General features: G+C 44.8%; 1 protein-coding gene across 10 annotated transcripts in view; it reads left to right on the plus strand.

Annotated features, from left to right (window-relative positions):
- LOC310766483 (neural-cadherin-like) overlaps window positions 1-14845 on the plus strand; it is a 50310-nt gene extending 35465 nt beyond the window's left edge. The window contains exons 22-35 of one of the 10 annotated variants that reach the window (XR_014550192.1): window positions 376-653; window positions 2234-2448; window positions 3699-3830; window positions 4115-4232; window positions 4323-4369; window positions 4744-4867; window positions 4971-5151; window positions 5681-5847; window positions 6713-6977; window positions 7681-7861; window positions 9458-9711; window positions 11096-11161; window positions 11403-11557; window positions 14043-14845. Coding sequence is in view for 5 of the 10 variants with exons in the window: in XM_083622698.1 (XP_083478824.1) it covers window positions 376-653; window positions 2234-2448; window positions 3699-3830; window positions 4115-4232; window positions 4744-4867; window positions 4971-5151; window positions 5681-5847; window positions 6713-6977; window positions 7681-7861; window positions 9458-9711; window positions 11403-11557; window positions 14043-14435 (2463 nt within the window). In the remaining 5 variants the exon portion in view is untranslated. Of the gene's footprint in view, window positions 1-375; window positions 654-2233; window positions 2449-3698; window positions 3831-4114; window positions 4233-4322; window positions 4370-4743; window positions 4868-4970; window positions 5152-5680; window positions 5848-6712; window positions 6978-7680; window positions 7862-9457; window positions 9712-11095; window positions 11162-11402; window positions 11578-13022; window positions 13180-14042 lie in introns of all 10 variants that reach the window. The other 9 variants (XR_014550193.1, XR_014550194.1, XR_014550195.1 and 6 more) reach the window with 9 other exon arrangements.
- The last annotated feature ends 1486 nt before the right edge of the window (window positions 14846-16331 follow it).

Consider the following 16331-nt stretch of genomic DNA (forward strand, 5'->3'; position numbering starts at 1 on the left):
CTGCCCCCTTTCCCGTCTTGGCTTCTTAGAGCTGGCTGAAGGAGACTTTACAGGGTGGGTCCAGTGGGTTATTGGAGGAGAGCTGATGGTAGTTGTTGTCCAAAAGATCCGGAGGGTACCAGGGTTGCTGAAAGCTGCACTAGCTTAAGACTAAACTGAAGATTGGGTTTAATCTAATTCAGTCCAGACTTTTTAAGAACAAATACGTTGCGGGGCACTGCTTGCTATGAGACAACTGCAGCAGAGCCCAAAAGGTATCATTTGTGAAGGCACCTGTAGAGTCTTCAAAGAGGTGTTTTTAGTCTAGTTCTCTTGTGCATTTGGGGTTCCTTTAAAAAAAATAAAATGCTGAAAACTAGATCTAACCCACAACAGCTGGAAACCATCCTGAATGTCAGCATCACACAAGTTGGCATAGATGAGTGCGCAATTGAAAACTGCTCTCATAGCGCCGGATGCACCAGCAAAAATGAATTCAGTGCTCTTCCCACGATTACTTCTTCCGGAAATGTTTTGCTGGCCTCCATTACAGTACTGAGCAGTGCCCAATGCACTTGCGAAGCTCGGGAGAGAAAGCACCATTCTTGTTCCTCCTACCGGATCAATCCATGCTTTAATGGTGGCACCTGTACAGACACAGACCTGGGCTACAGGTTAGTAGATTGGCTTATGATTGTGCTGTGTTGTTGTTGTTGTTTTGAAAAAGTGCCAACCTTTATAACAGGGGTTGGGAACTGGATCAGGATAGAGCTCCAGATTCGAAAGTAGCCAACCCTCTGCAGGCCTCTTTTGACAGGCGGGTGGGGCCACTCAACTGCCAATCATTTGACATCATATAAAGCCATGCGATTTGAATGGCTGCAAAGGAAGAATGGGCTCCCCCTCCTTCCCTTGCAGCCACAGCTTGAAGGTTTGCCTCACAAACTTCCCGCTCCTGACATCAAGTGTGGAAAATGTGGGTGCGGTTGACACAAAATGACCTGGTGACCCGCCCTTAGAGGCCGGACACGTCTCAAGAGGCTTTATAGTGAAGAAATGTTCAAGGCGGATTACAAAATTCCAACTAAAAGCACAATAAAGGAAATACCATTCGCAGATTATATACTTGGGTCACTTTATAAGCTAATAACCAATTCTAACGTAGCTGAAAGAACACCATCTGCACACAAGAGGGAAGTATCTTGAAGCTTGGGAGAATCCCAGGTTTTGCAGAATTATACGTCTTTGACCCCAGACATGTTTCTGAAATGGCTTCATGGCTGTCATATTTTTCCAAAACACAAGATGGCAATGTTGGGCTTTGAAGTTAAATCTCTATGGTTTCAAGCTTAAGAGTAGCTCCTCTTGCCTCCCCTGATCAACTCTTTCCTACAACCAATGAATAGAAGTGGACCCATTATATTTGAAAGGAAATTATTCCCCCGCAAAAAATGTTTTGGGTTTTTGTCTCCTTTCTCCTCCTGAAACATTGTCTGCCATCTCTTGAGTACTTCTCACTGTACAGTGAACTTTCCCATTTCTTTATTTGTGGATGTCCATTAGGCCCTTTAGATACAACCAAATATCTACCCTTATACTAAAGAATTTAGAAGGATTTTGTTTTGTTAGATTTAGTGTGTGTATGTAGGAGATATATACCACCTTCCCTCTGAGGAACTCAAGGCAGTGTACATAGTCCCCCCCATTCCCCCCCCTTTTTAATCCTCACAACAACACTGTGAGGTAGATAATCCTGAGAAATAACGGCTATTTCAGGGTCATCCATTGAGCTGAACGGCTGAGGAGAATTCTTCCCTGCCCTCATCTGACACCATAAACCAAGGTGGGGAACCTGTGGCCTTCTAAATGTTGCTGGACTACAACTCCCATCACCCCTGGTCATTAGCCAAGCCACCCATCTTAGTGGCCCCCTTACCTCCTGCTGGAGTGAGCTACATAGTTTAACTATGCGCTGTGTGAAGAAACTCCGTCTGTACGTTACTACTACTAACAATAATCTTGAAAAAAAGGGGGGGTTGTTGCCTGCCCTTCACCAGAAGATCTCAAAGCGGGTTAAATAATGTACAAATAAAATACTAAAATCAGTTTAAACAACTATCAGGAAGAATAAGGTGAGTCCTAGAAACCATTCTTCCGGTGGCAAAGGGTAGCTGCAACGCTCTCTGACTTGCAATGTGTGCCTGCCTAGTGGTAGAGAGAGGGACAGGAATAACATGTCGGTTTATTTCTGCAGCTGCAAGTGCCCCATGGCTTTCCATGGGCCTGAATGCCAGCAGACACAGCACACCTTCCGAGGACACGGATATGCCTGGTTCCCGACCCTCAAGCCTTGCTTTCAGAGCCGTATCTCGCTGGATTTCATTACCGAAGCAGCCAATGGACTTCTGCTTTACAACGGGCCCATGACACGCCTGAAGCCGGGGGAAGCAGAGGATTTCATTGCCCTAGGTGAAAAATTTCTGTTTCTCTCTCCCCCCCCCCACTCCTTTGTGTGTATGAGAGAGAGACCCAACACTTCTGAACTACTGGATCATAAAGCAGGGGTTGGGAACCATCACCACCCCCAGCATTCCCTCAGGGCCGCATGCTAGTGATGGGTAGGGCCAGAGGCAAAAAGGGTAAGAGCAGTGGAAGTGATTCCAAAGGCCTCTGAACTATGACAGTACAGACACTGAGGTCCAGCTCCAAGGGCCTTCTGGTGGTTCCCTCACTGTGAGAAGTGAAGTTTAAAAGGAGCAAGGCAGAGGCCCTTCTTGGTAGCGGCACCCGCCCTGTGGAACACCCTCCCACCAGATGTCAAGGAGATAAACAACTACACAACTTTCTGAAGACATCTGAAGGCAGCCCTGCATAGGGAAGTTTTTAAGGCTTGATATTTCTTTGCCGTGTTTTATTCTGTTGGAAGCTGCCCAGAATGGCTGGGACAACCCAGTCAGTTGGGCGGGGTATAAATAATAAACTTATTATTATCTCTCATTTTGCTCTGTACACCTAAGGTATATTCCTCTTCCAACTGTATTTATACTGGAATCATAGAATTGGAAGAGATCGCAAGGGTCATCTAGTCCAAGCCCCCGCAGTGCAGCAGTCTTTTGCCCAACGTGGGGCTCTAACTCACGCCATGTGAGATTAAGAGTCTCATTCTCTACCAACTGAGGGTATGCAAAGCCAGGAGTGGCTTTACCGGTGGGCTGCAGCCACAGGAACAGCCTCCCCGCAGTGGCATCGCTGCTACTTAGAGGGAGGGACGAGGCAGCAGCAAGGTCAGGGCTGCACAGATACACTGGTGGAGCCAACTGCGCTGCAGTCCTGCTGGTGCATCCTCCAAGTTGCATCCCCTGCCCCCCACTCCTGGTAAGCGACAGTGACGCTTCTCCTTGGGAGGCTGTTGCTGCAGCCAACTTTCTTCCACTGGGCAAGCTGCTCCTGCATGAAGGTAATGTGAGTTCTTGTAATCTTAGATCAGGCATCCCCAAACTCGGCCCTCCAGATGTTTTTTGGGACTACAATTCCCATCATCCCTGACCCACTGGTCCTGTAAGCTAGGGTCGATGGGAGTTGTAGTCCCAAACCATCTGGTCGGTCGAGTTTGGGGATGCCTGTCTTAGATGGTACAAAAGAAGTGCATGTCAACAAGGATCAATCGTAATTCTCAAGGAAGAAAACCACCCAATATGCTTTTTTCTTTCGTTAAACAGAGCTCTCGGAGGGCGTTCCATTGCTAACTTTGAGCCATGGCTCGGGGGCGCTGCTTCTGCAGCTGTCGGAGAAAGTCAACGTCGCTGATCGGCGCTGGCATAACATAAACATAATCAACGATGGAAAGGCAAGTGTAAAGTGTACCCCAAAAGGACTCTAGAAGTTTTTGAGCTTTCATCTTTATTTGAGCATAGCATATGATTTTTTATGTTAGTTTATCCTCAATGGAAGTCACATTTGTAGAGTAACTAAGGGAGGAAATTAGATTTGTGATTAGATGCTACATGGCTAGATGCATTTTTTTCTCAGGTGGAATAATTTGGTTGGGGAATTGGCACAGGGGGCAGAGGAGAGGACACTCCAGCACTCCGGCTCCAATCTGAGTCAACATAAATATCTTTTCCACTTTAGAAAGTACAGCTGATCTTGGACCACTGCGTAAATGTCTCTGTTATGAACAGTGCCCTGCAGGGAGTGTCGAGGGCAGATAAATCTGCTTGCAAAGTTTCTTCCGAGACTCCAGGAAGTGAGAGGTAAAATACTGGAAGTATAAGCTTTGACTGGTAGATCAATCAGCTTGAGTTTAGGTTGTTTAATTGACGCAGGCCAATTTGAATTGGTAGGGCCATGGGCTAAGTCAGCAAATTTCATTATGCCGCAAGGCATGCAGGTTAGTGACTTGTTTAAAGATAACCTTTGATTCTTTGGGCCACTTCAGACATCATACTGTTCAGTTGTCAACAACCTGCCTTCTGTCTGGGGTTCTTAGTTTAGCTACCGTTCTGAGGATCCTTTGGGGGGAGCCATGTGCTTTAAATGCATGGTGTGTACACAGCCACAGTCTGAATCCATGGAGAGCTGCTGCCTGTCAGTGTTGGCAGCTAGATGAACCAGTGGTCTGACTCAGTATAGGGCATCTTCCTGTGTTCCCTTCCTCAAAGGCTAGCAGATATCCTTATCTAGGTTGGCTGTAGGTTTATTAGAACTGTGGGGTGTGTTTTGCTTTTTTGCTTTCTACCTTTCTGATTCTCTTGCTGTTGGTAGATTTCTCAACGTTCACCAGCCTCTCCAGCTGGGTGGAGTGAAGAAGGCCCAGCCCTACCATACATCACAAAAGCATTTCAGAGGGTTTGTTGGCTGCATCCGGAATGTTGTCCTCGATAGCCAGGTAAGACCATCAAGGCATCGCACAATCTTCCCCAGCTCCCTGCCAGCCCTTTCTACCTGCAGCTGCTTACCGCCATTCTTCTTGCTTATCTATTTTTTTATAGGTGTACAATTTAGAGCATCCTGCAGAGTCCTTGAACAGTGCACCAGGCTGCTCTCTGACTGACGGGCTGTGCCAGAAAGCTGGTGTGTCTTCCTGTGGCACCCATGGCAAATGCATTGGCGACTGGGGCTCTTTTAACTGTGATTGTTTCACTGGCTACACAGGAGCAAGATGTGACAAAGGTTCGGTTTGCATTGTGGGGGGAAACTTAGTAATCCCAAGGAAAAGACTCTGGCAACAAGGCAGTGGACTCATCATGGAGTAGAGTTGGTTTCGGTTTTGATTTTAATGAGATGGATTTGTTAGTTTTTCCGTTAGGAGTGCATTTTGCATTATGCTCCCACCCCTAAATTTGTGTATTTTTTACTTAAGCGCTGCATAATCTATTCTGCTTCCATAACAAGGAATAGGGACTTTTGGTAAATGGAGCGTGGAGGTGCTGAGGACTAGATACATTTTTGTCCCTAACCAAAATAAAATGCATGCTAATATTCTTAGTCAATAAATGTGTTGTGTTTATGCCTGCCAGCTTAGTAGAACACCTTCCTGCAGTAATGTAGTTGGCTGTGGTCCACAAAACCTTGAGCCCTAATAAAGACTCTTTGATTTTAATAAAATATAAATTCATACTAGACACTTAGGAAGTAAAAGGGAGTTGGGAAAGTCCAAATTATTACACAGTATGACTTTCATCTGTCCTTTCACATTTAGCTCTTCCAGAATGGACTTTTGGAAAGGATAGTTGGATTCACTATGAACTGAAAACGCTGTTTAATGCATACCACACACGTGTCCAACTTGCAGTACGCACAAGGATGTCCTTCTGCACCCTTCTCAGTATGGCATCTTCGGATGGAAGCGGATACATTAGAGTGGAGGTAAACAATTATTCCATTGTTTTCCCACGAACACTTTTATTTTATTTTATTTTAAAAAACAAACAAACCAACGATTACAGGAGCAGAAAATAAAATTAAGTAAAAGTAAGTGTCACATCATACATTGATGTTAAGGAAAAGACAAACCAGATTTCCCTTATCAGTGCAGGTAGAGAATAATTTGCATCAGTTCCAAAAGTGCAAGAAATAAAGCATAAAAACAATCTGGGTCTTTTGACCCATTGGAGACCTTTAAATTGTGGGCAATCCTCTCCAAAATGGATATTTCTATAACGTGTTAACTATAAGGCCTTCACTGTTTTCTTCCTTTCATAGAATCATCATAAAATCATAGAGTTGGAAGGGACTCTGAGGATCATCTATTCCAGCCCCCTGCAATGCAGGAATATGCAGTTGTCCCTTACGGGGATTGAACCTGCAACCTTGGCTTCAGTCACCACCGTGCTCTAACCAGCTGAGCTGTCCAGCTGCCTTTGTGCTATTGAGATTCTGGCTGCAGCCAGCATCCATCTTTCAAGCACAAATTGCATACATGACCATCCCAGATACTTAAAGAAAGTTGTTTTTACATATTCCATAATTCTACAGCTGTTTTCTCCTGTGACTATGTTAGACACCACAATAATTATTTTTCTTTTCATTTCCCAGTTAAATGGGTTTCCAGTTAAAAAGCTGCATTTTCTGAAAAGTTTCTTTAATCTTATAAAAACTTAATTGGAGCAGAGCACTTGTCACTGCAAAGAACAACAGTTTGCTCCCATTAAACACTCAGATCTTTAAGTATGCTGTATGCGTCTTCCATAAAATTATTTATCAATACCATGCTTCTCATGTCTCCATGCAGGTAATTGGTGGACATTTTGGTGTGAGCTTCAATTTGGGAGACAAAGACCACACGCTTCAGTTAAGCACTGTGCACATAGACAACGGTCAGTGGGTTGAACTAGCCTTACAGCGGTATCACAATGAATTTTATTTGCGTATCAATGATGGTGGAGGCGATCATGAGACTTCGGCCATTCTGGGATCAAGCGGACAGTTTGAAATGAATTTGGCAAGCATTGTGCTCGGAAACCGCCTTGCTAACGGTTCAGAAAGTGATTTCCAAGGTAGGTGGTGTGTCTGGACTTGGAAAATTTGAAAACCAGTAAAAATTGCTCATGTCCTTTGTAGAACCACTAAGGATGTGCAGCTCAGAACTTCCTCCAGAGGGTAGCAGCACTGGGCATTTCCCAGGGCCCCAAGACCAGAAATGGGCCCACTAATCTAACAGTACTACCAGTTCTGGTTTGTACAGCGTATCTAAGAAGGTCAGGGGCAGCTTGTGAGAATTTGCACCACTCACTTCTTCCATGTTTGGGGCCCCCACTGAAAATGCCATGCCATCCTAGGATAACTCCTAGGAAGCCATTCATTTAAAAAATATTTATCACCATTTCTCCCCATAACTGTGGCTTTTTCCGTGTTGTATCAATGGAATGCAATTGTAACAGGTAATAGGTGTTGTGCTTTTACTGCTTGTTCAATAGCAATGGAATAACCTTTCAAGATGGTGCATTGGGAAGTGGTTCTCATTGTCTCCGCCTATTTGTTAATGGGACAGCTTTGCACTGTGCTGTACTTGGCAAGACTAGCAGTTTCCTGCATCGCTGCGCCAGCATGATGCTCCTGACTTGAGTGACATCCAGGGTTCACTGAACATCGGTGCAATGCACTTTCACCACTTCTGATGTCGCACTACACTCCGGTTAAAGGAGGACCGTTTACAACGAAGCTCACTTAAGCCTCTCTTCCTTCTGGTGCCCCCTGCAGGCTGTATGAGGGACGTCCGCCTGAATGGCCAGCCTCTTCTTGTGGATGGCAAAAGCACTGAATACAGCTTCATTGTGGAGCAGCAGGGCATCACCATAGGTTGCCATTCCAGCTCTTGCAGCAGCCAGCCCTGTTACAGCCCTTTCCACTGCGTAGACCTTTGGAGGAAGTACGAGTGCAGGTATATGTGCCCTGGTCTTGCTTTGTTCTCTTTTCCTTTTGAAATCTTTTTCCTTTTGTAAAATCAACTGGTTGGCCACAGTGAGAACAGAATGCCAGCCTAGGTGGCCCATTGGGCTGATCCACCAAGGCTCTTCTCTCATATCTGTGGAAGGAAACAAGCCAGCAGTAACCCTACCATATGTAGCACCAGAATGTAAATTGTTAAGTCTTTTTGCTGCAACACCAGTGTGCATGATCTCCTGCACACAGACAAGAAAGGAACCTCGCCACCTGCACCCAGAGAGCTTTGTATTTTTGCTTACTTTCTGGGACATCACATCATCTGTTCTTGAGAACATTTCCTGCCGTCGTTCCAGATTTTGTGATATCCGTTCTAACTCGTCTGTAGAGGGCATCAACATTGATGCAGGAGCAGGCAAGCACTGGCTTAAGGGGGCTGGAGAGCATTGCACCACTTTTGAAAAACCACTCTGTTCCCATCCCTTGCTTATAGAGGGGCACCAAGTAGTCCAGAGTCGTTATTGGCCTGCACGCATCACCAAGGGACCACAGGAAGTGTTGCTTCTGGTCCATCATTTCTGTAACAATGAACAGTCACACTGCTTTGCTCGTGGAGTGTTAACACATTTCCCTGTTAACCCCACAACTTTCAGTGCATTTTCCCCATCAGAGTCCATTTGCCGTTCCTATTAATTGGGTTTGTTGCGCTAGGGCATGGGTAGGCAAACTAAGGCCTGGAGGCCGGATCCAGCCCAATCACCTTCTAAATCTGGCCCGCGGATGGTCCGGGAATCAGTGTGTTTTTACATGAGTAGAATGTGTCCTTTTATTTAAAATGCATCTCTGGGTTATTTGTGGGGCCTGCCTGGTGTTTTTACATGAGTAGAATGTGTCCTTTTATTTAAAATGCACCTCTGGGTTATTTGTGAGGCATAGGAATTTGTTCATTTTTTTTTTCTTTTCAAAATATAGTCTGCCCCCCCCCCCCCCCGCCAGGTCTGAGGGACAGTGGACCGGCCCCCTGCTGAAAAAGTTTGCTGACCCCTGCACTAGGGCAACAGAGTGCCCCTATCTACTTTAATTATGCAAACCTGAATTTCTGGTACAGTGGTACCTCGGGTTACATACGCTTCAGGTTACAGACTCTGCTAACCCAGAAATATTACCTCGGGTTAAGAACTTTGCTTCAGGATGAGAACAGAAATCGTGCGGCAGCAGCAGGAGGCCCATTAGCTAAAGTGGTACTTCAGGTTAAGAACAGTTTTAGTTTAAGAACAGACCTCCAGAACGAATTAAGTACTTAACCCAAGGTATCACTGTGTATGCTTGAATCCCTCCCGCAAAATAGTGGAGCCTGGAGACATCCAGAGACAAAAGCAGCTTAGGTGGGACCCAAAAGGTACCTGCCATTATTTCAGCCACTGGTTCTGCTCACTCCCCCAAAGGAACTTGTGGGTCCCCAAAGCGGATGCTTATCAAATTGCCCCGGAAAGGGATTTCTGATCGTTCCTTTGCATTTATAAACATTGCAAAATAACAGGGCGGCTTCATGTTTTATCTCTTTTATGAAAATGGTGGGTTTCTCTTTATCCAGGTGCCCAGCTGGCAAAGTGGAAGTGATGGATAATCTCACGGGCCTGAAACAGTGCACATCGTCGCCCTGCGGGCACTGGAACTGCAGGAACGGAGGGACCTGTGTGGCCCAGTCCCGAGACAAGTACGTCTGCCAGTGCCCTGAAGGTTATAAAGGGAAATGGTGCGAAGTTGGCCCCGTGAAAGCAGGAAGACCCGTGGGGCTCAGCTCTGGTTCCATCTTGGCTATCAGCATGTGCCTGCTTGTTTTTCTAGGTAGGAAAATTTCACCTCTCTTGTGCTACATCTTTATACTGTATTGAAATGAGGGCGCTTAGCAACGCCTCTGCCTTCCTGTACTACTTTAACAACTGTTAGTAAAAGATCCTCCAAGGAGATCTGGCTACATTCTTCCTTCCTTTCCCTCGCCCCAGTTCTTCCCATCTCCCCATCTATGTCTTCAGTCGTTCTTGGTCAAGATTGGCACACGTGCTAGACAAAATGGAAGCTTATCTACATTGTTTTGAATGTATATGGCAGGCCTAGTCCCACTGCTCCTCTGTGTACCCCGTAAAATTCCCTGCCCTGGTGCTCAGATCAGCATTGGGCAACTGGGTCCATGACCTGACATTTACATTTCCCACAGGACCTCAGAATGCTGCTATGTTGGGCTCTGTGGGCAACCACTGTAGGGAAAGAAAGGGCCACTGGGTGTGATTCTACTCCCCTGCTGTGTGCATTTGGATAACACCTGGGCAGTCTTGCTAAAACTGGTTGTGTACCCAGGGCTCCCCTTCTTTGCCTGCTGTGTTCAGTGGAGCTCCACAGATGCATGGGGCTTGACAGTGAGAGATCCTCACTTGAACCTCCAAGGCTGCCTCCCTGCATTTAACCCTGTGCTTAGGACTTTGAAAACCAAAATGCAAAACTGAGCTCAGCTTTGAATGAATTGTTAACTCGGGAAGGATAAAAATGAGCCGAGGATCATGTGCATTGCCTGGAGGAAAGGCAGGAAATAAAGCAAAATAAAAGACTCCTTCAAATAGTCAGCTTGGATGGTGATATTTCTGCTGATATAAGCACAAGCTATTTACCCATGTTTTTGCAGCCCCTTCGCTTCTTTGGATGTGGGAGGAGCAAGGCTGGATCAGAGCCTATCTGCCAAGCATCCTGCTTTCCACAGCAGCTAGCCAGATGCCTGTGGAAAGTACACAAGATGAGGGCAATTGCTCTCTCCCACTGTTGTTCCCCAATGACTAGTATACAGAGACATACAGAGTCTCACCCTGGAAGTAATATATAGCTATAGCAACTATTAGCCGTTGAACAAGCCAAGATATATTAAACCAAATTCAAACCGTGATTTAATATCCTGACTTGTTCTGAATCTGGCACCAATAGTTTCATGATTTAGATGAAATGGGAAACTCTGGTTATTGACAGACTTCCTCATTTCATCGTGGTTTGCAGCAAGGGGAGAGGAAGGAAGGGGCTGCACGCATGAGTAAAAAGCTCGTGCACCTCAGCTTAAGTCAAGATACAAGCATACAAATGCGGCCACTGTGTACATGTCTCAGAAAAGTAATGACTCAATTTATAATACCACTTTAATCTTCATTAAAACAGTGTTTTACTTACTTTGGGTATCTTATTTACTCAGGATTGGTGAAAGGCCAGAGACTGGCCAAAATGCCCTCTATTTAAATGTCCTAGTGGATTCCTGTAGGTAAGTAAAATACCCTTTTAATGAAGCTTGATGTTAAGATATAGATGATTCATTACAGTCCTGAAAAATGTACTTTTGTTTAATTGACCCTTAAATTAAAACACGGAATTTCCTCCATACGAATATAAACCTTAAATGCTTTGCTTTTCTTCTTTATGAATTGTATACAGCTATGCTCTGCAGGCTGAAGGCTGCTCATAACCAATGTTTCTTTTTTCTTTCTTTCTTTTTCCTTCCTCAGGTTTATTAGTTTCCTATACTGTGTGGAGTCAGTGGGGGAGATCAAGGTTTCGGAAAGGAGGAATTTACCACATCCCTGAGGAACACGAAAGCTGGGAAGATGTTAGAGAAAACATCTTCAATTATAATGAGGAGGGTGGAGGGGAGCATGACCTGGTATGGTTTTGCATGACCTGGTATGGCATCACAACAGCATTTTAAATTCCTTAATAGGCCAGATTCAAATATGCATCAGAGAAATAAAAAAGAAGTAAAATAAACATTTTGAAGGCATGATTGCAAACTGTTTTGTCAGGGGGAAAGTTTGGTAAATGAAATACTTAACCATAGCTAAAGCATAATGCTGTCCATGTTTACTCAAAATTAAGCCCCACTGTGTTCAGTGGGGATTACTCCCTAGTGTGCAGGTTTAGGACTGCATAAAATTAATATTTATTTATTGCTTTCAAGTTTTGTTTACAAAGCAGTTTACAATATGAATAAGGGTGGAGTGGGGGGGAGATGAAGAAAAGAAGAGTGAATATAGGGGGAAAGATAATCAGGGGTAAAATACATACACCCTCCCCCCAAAAAATGTACCGTACTCTTCAGACAATAACATTGCAAAGAATATTTGTGCTTCCAGTTTTTTTAATTAGTTTTTATTACTGTTTTTGTGTTAGAAAACAAATCTTAGTTACATTCTTACAAAACTGGGAGAGATTAGAAATTACAGTTGCATAATGCAGCCCCTACCAAGCTGTATGCAGCTTACCTGACCAGGTACTGAAGTCCATCCTTTATAAGCCTCTTGCTGTGAGGTTCCAAATGGAACAGGTTAATGGACTAGCAAAGCATGGGCTGTGGGTTTGATACAGGAAGTATGCCATGAAAGTTTAAAAAAACAAAACTGGGAGGCTGGGAATAGGTGGGTCACTGAGGAAATAAGTGTCACAACCACTTCCAGAATTGTAATGGGAAAGAGATGTTGCCTTTGTGATAAGACCCTCTTTGCCCTTGATTTTATCCCTGATGCCTATCCCTCAAATATTCTCACTGATTTAAAAAAACCCAGGCCCTGACTTCTTAGCATCCTGGACCACATTCACCTGCCCAGACGTATTTGTCTGAGGTAAACATTTGAGTTCCCATAGACCTCCCTTATGTTTCACGTCTCTCCCCTTTTTGTCATTGTCACTTTCCTTTAGGGTGGTTCACATGAACCCCTCCACATGGAAGGGATCATCATAGGGCCTAGCCTTACCTGTCACTGCCACATTCCCCTGAAGTTTTCATGTTCAGTTGAAATTGGAAGGAGTTCTACCTGTGTACATCTGTATGTGGGTACAACTCTTCCTGATGCCACTGAACACACAGATGTTACAGAGTGTGGTGGTAGAAACGCACAACTGTGCTAGCCCACACAGACCCTCCATGTAGCCCTTTACTGCACGGAGACATTTATGTGAATTTCCCTTTGAGTACTCCAGGGCTGGCTCAGGGGATGATGAGGTGTGCTTCTGGGGAGGCTGCAAGATGGGTGAAGGGCCCATCATCCCACCATTCTCCTTTTGTATGGAGCCCTCCCCCTCCCAGTGGCAGCACGAGAGGATTCTCAGTTTGCGTGACCTGCTTCTTCCAGGTTAAGAGGGCCAGGGTTGCCTTGTCTGAGCGCCCCCCAAAATCCAAGAGCCGGGTCTGGAGTACTCGCAAATTTTATTGGTCGCCACATTTAAAAGAAGAGATAAAACTGAATACAGTACTTTCAGCTGAGGCTAAACCAACTCTGAGTACAAAAGGTACTTGACACTGTCTCTCCTGTCTTGTGTTTAATATTAATTAGCATTAACTTCTTGAAAAACTGGCCTTGTGCATTTTAACTGTGTTGTTTCTCTGGAATCAGCCAGAGGTCTTGCTCTAGGACTGACGTTTTGCCAAAATGTTCTCTGAAAGCTTTTTCATATAATAAAAATTTCTTAGAGCTTGATCTTCATGTGGGGAAAACTATATACACTGTAAATTAAGAAGTCTGGCATGAGTGGTTCTCCCCAACCATCAACACATGAAGTTTGAGTGTATGTTCATTGGCTAATAAGTCTGTGGACCTACAGAAGGGAGGCAGAAATCTTTAAGAAATTTTGTATGACCTGACCTTGATTGTATGTTGAAGTGTGTATTTGGTGGGTGGGGCTAGTGGTTAATATGTGAAGCACTGCCACTTATTTGACTGAGTTTTTGAGAATCAGTGTGATTCAGTAGATAAAGCAGCCTTTCCCAAACCAGTTCTTTCCTGATGTTTTGGACCACAAGTCCCATCACATGTGACCATCAGCCATGCTGGCTGGGGCTGATGGGAGTTGGAGTCCAACACCTTCTGGAGGCCACCATATTGGGGAAGGCTCAAATGAAGAGATGGACTTGGATCTGTAAAACACCCAATGCAAAGTCCTCCTTCCTCTACCATGGTCTGAATGTGGCCTTGAGCAAGTCCACCATCTCACTACCATGGTCACCATCTGTCAAACAGGACAAATAGTGACTGACCTCCCAGGGCACTGGGATAGAAAAAAGAATAAAGACTTGAAAGTGATGAAAAGTGTGATAAAATAATTAAAGGTAGTAATTTTATTTACTTAATGTTTCCTTTCCATTTCCTCCCCAGAGTGCTTATAATATAGATGCATTGAAGCAACCTCTACAAAGTATACCTCATCTTTCCTCAGGAAACACTGCTTCACTCCTCAGATCACATTATGGACCACAAAGAAACCCACTTGTGAATCACGCATGCCTGAAAGAATCTTCTTCTTTGGTCCCAGACCTCAAATATTATGTGTCTCAAATACAACAGGATGCAGACAAAGATTTGCAGAGCCTTCCAGCTGATACTGTGCAAGTTTATTGCCAAGAGTGCCAACACTCTTTGAGTGGAAGCTTGCATTCCTTGGACCTCTCCAGCATAGAGGAAGATCTAAATTATAATTACCTCCAAGAATGGGGACCAAAGTTTGTAAGGTTAAAAGAGCTCTATGAACTTCCAACTGAACAGTTGTAAAATGTGGGAGACAGGAACCTAGCACATTGCTGTGTGATGGATCCTACTCCTAGGAGAGCACACTTCAAAAACATTTTAGTATTTTATTTAACAATCCAATTTTGGTTCTATTTATTCATGCTGGTTATTTGGGAACAGTAGTGTGGTTGATCTCCTCACCTTCCCTTAAATTATCTGTATACAATATTTTAGTGTCTGTTGTACAAATAACGTTAGAGGGATATTTGTTGTGAAGCTTTGAAATGAAGGAATTCTGTAGCACTGAAGAGTAGCCTTTAAAGTACCTGTAACGTGTGAATCTTTAGTAGTAATCTAGATGTGCGAGTAAATTTCTGCCATATTGTATTATTTAATCCTCTTAATGCTAAATGTTTTGTGTAGATATTGTAAAATACATTTGTTTACTTGTCCCTCTCTTTTTGTACTTTGGCGTCAATAAAATCTTCACTCATTTTTCTAAATAAGGGGAAGAAAATAACAGTTGGACGGCAGCTGGAACCACAAATAAAATGTAGAATTAGTATAGAATTAACCTACAGCTCCCCATGGGCATATGGGAAGCACTTCTTTGGATGGTGGGTCTGATGCTGTTGGGCTTGCCTGTGCCAAAGGGCATTGTTCCTTCTAGAGCCTCCCCCCCCCATAAGTTTGGATGCTAATTAGGTTGATTCCCATGTGAGAGCCAGAAGGAAGCAGAAGGGGTGTGTATGTGACTAACCCAGATTCTTGCAGAGATATGGAGTGCTGGGGAATGGCCAGCTGGTGAGAATATACAAGCCATAACTTCTTTGGCGATCACTCATAGCCGAGTATGATTGTCTTCCATGAACACAATCTTAACAGTGAGTCCGTAAGTGACTGTGGAGGCCAATTCTGGTTCCACGCGTCCTTCCACAGTGGGGACATTGGTTTCTGACCGGGAATTGATCACGGTGAGGCTTTGCCAAATGTGACTTTCTCTTAGCTCTTTTCTCCTTTTCACTCTTGAGTTTATGCTTTTTCTAAGTCCATGACACCTTTGGTAAAGGCTGTTCTCCGATTGGAGCGCTTGCAGGCCAGTGTTTCCCAATTATCAGTGTTTATACCGCATTTTTAAAAGATTTGCCTTGAGAGAGTCCTTAAACCTCTTTTGCTGACCACCAGCATTACACTTTTCATTTTTAAGTTTGGAATAGAGTAGTTTCCATTGACACATACAGAGGATGCTTGATGGGTGGGAATATGGTATTGAGCTCACCTGTTGTGCTGAGCAGTTCACTTGGAGGAAAGCGGGAAAATTAGAAAAAGGCTGCAGGTACCTGGGTCAGAGAGAGCAGATGGCGAACCACTATTACCAGGGTCCTGGGGAAGTGTGGTGGGCAATAAATGAGGGAGTGGACGTTTGTAAACTCTGCTCAGCCTCTCGCCCACCTGTCGGTGCTGTTGCTCAACGTCAGCTCAGCCGACTATAAAAATCCGCGATTGGATAGTGGATGACACAGCTGATCCGTATATTTGCAATCAGGCGGTGTAGAAACGATAAGACAAATCCCTGCAACTTCTCAAGGGAGCGGAGCAGCGGCCTGAACCTCGCGCCAAGATAATGCGCAGGATTCCACTGTCTTAAACACACACGCGCATAAGTGCTCCAGCTCCCCCCAGGATTAACAAACCATTAAACCTTTTCACCCGCCGCACAGCTGCCCTGGGAGAAGCTCTACCGGTTGAATTTCCGCTGCTCGCCGCGCACGTGCGCGCTCCGTGGTCCTGGGTGGAATCCAGCGCGAGCGAGCAAGCAAACAAAAGGCACTATGCTTAGGCGAGCGGCCACGGAGACGGAGCCAGCCGGAAAGCGACGAATCGCTTTCCGAGCCCGGCCTGCCGCCGCTTCTCGATTGGCCGGAATCCAACAATCGG

The sequence above is a fragment of the Podarcis filfolensis genome (assembly GCF_964270895.1).
Source record: "Podarcis filfolensis genome assembly, chromosome: 7".
NCBI classification, from domain to species: Eukaryota; Metazoa; Chordata; class Lepidosauria; order Squamata; family Lacertidae; genus Podarcis; species Podarcis filfolensis.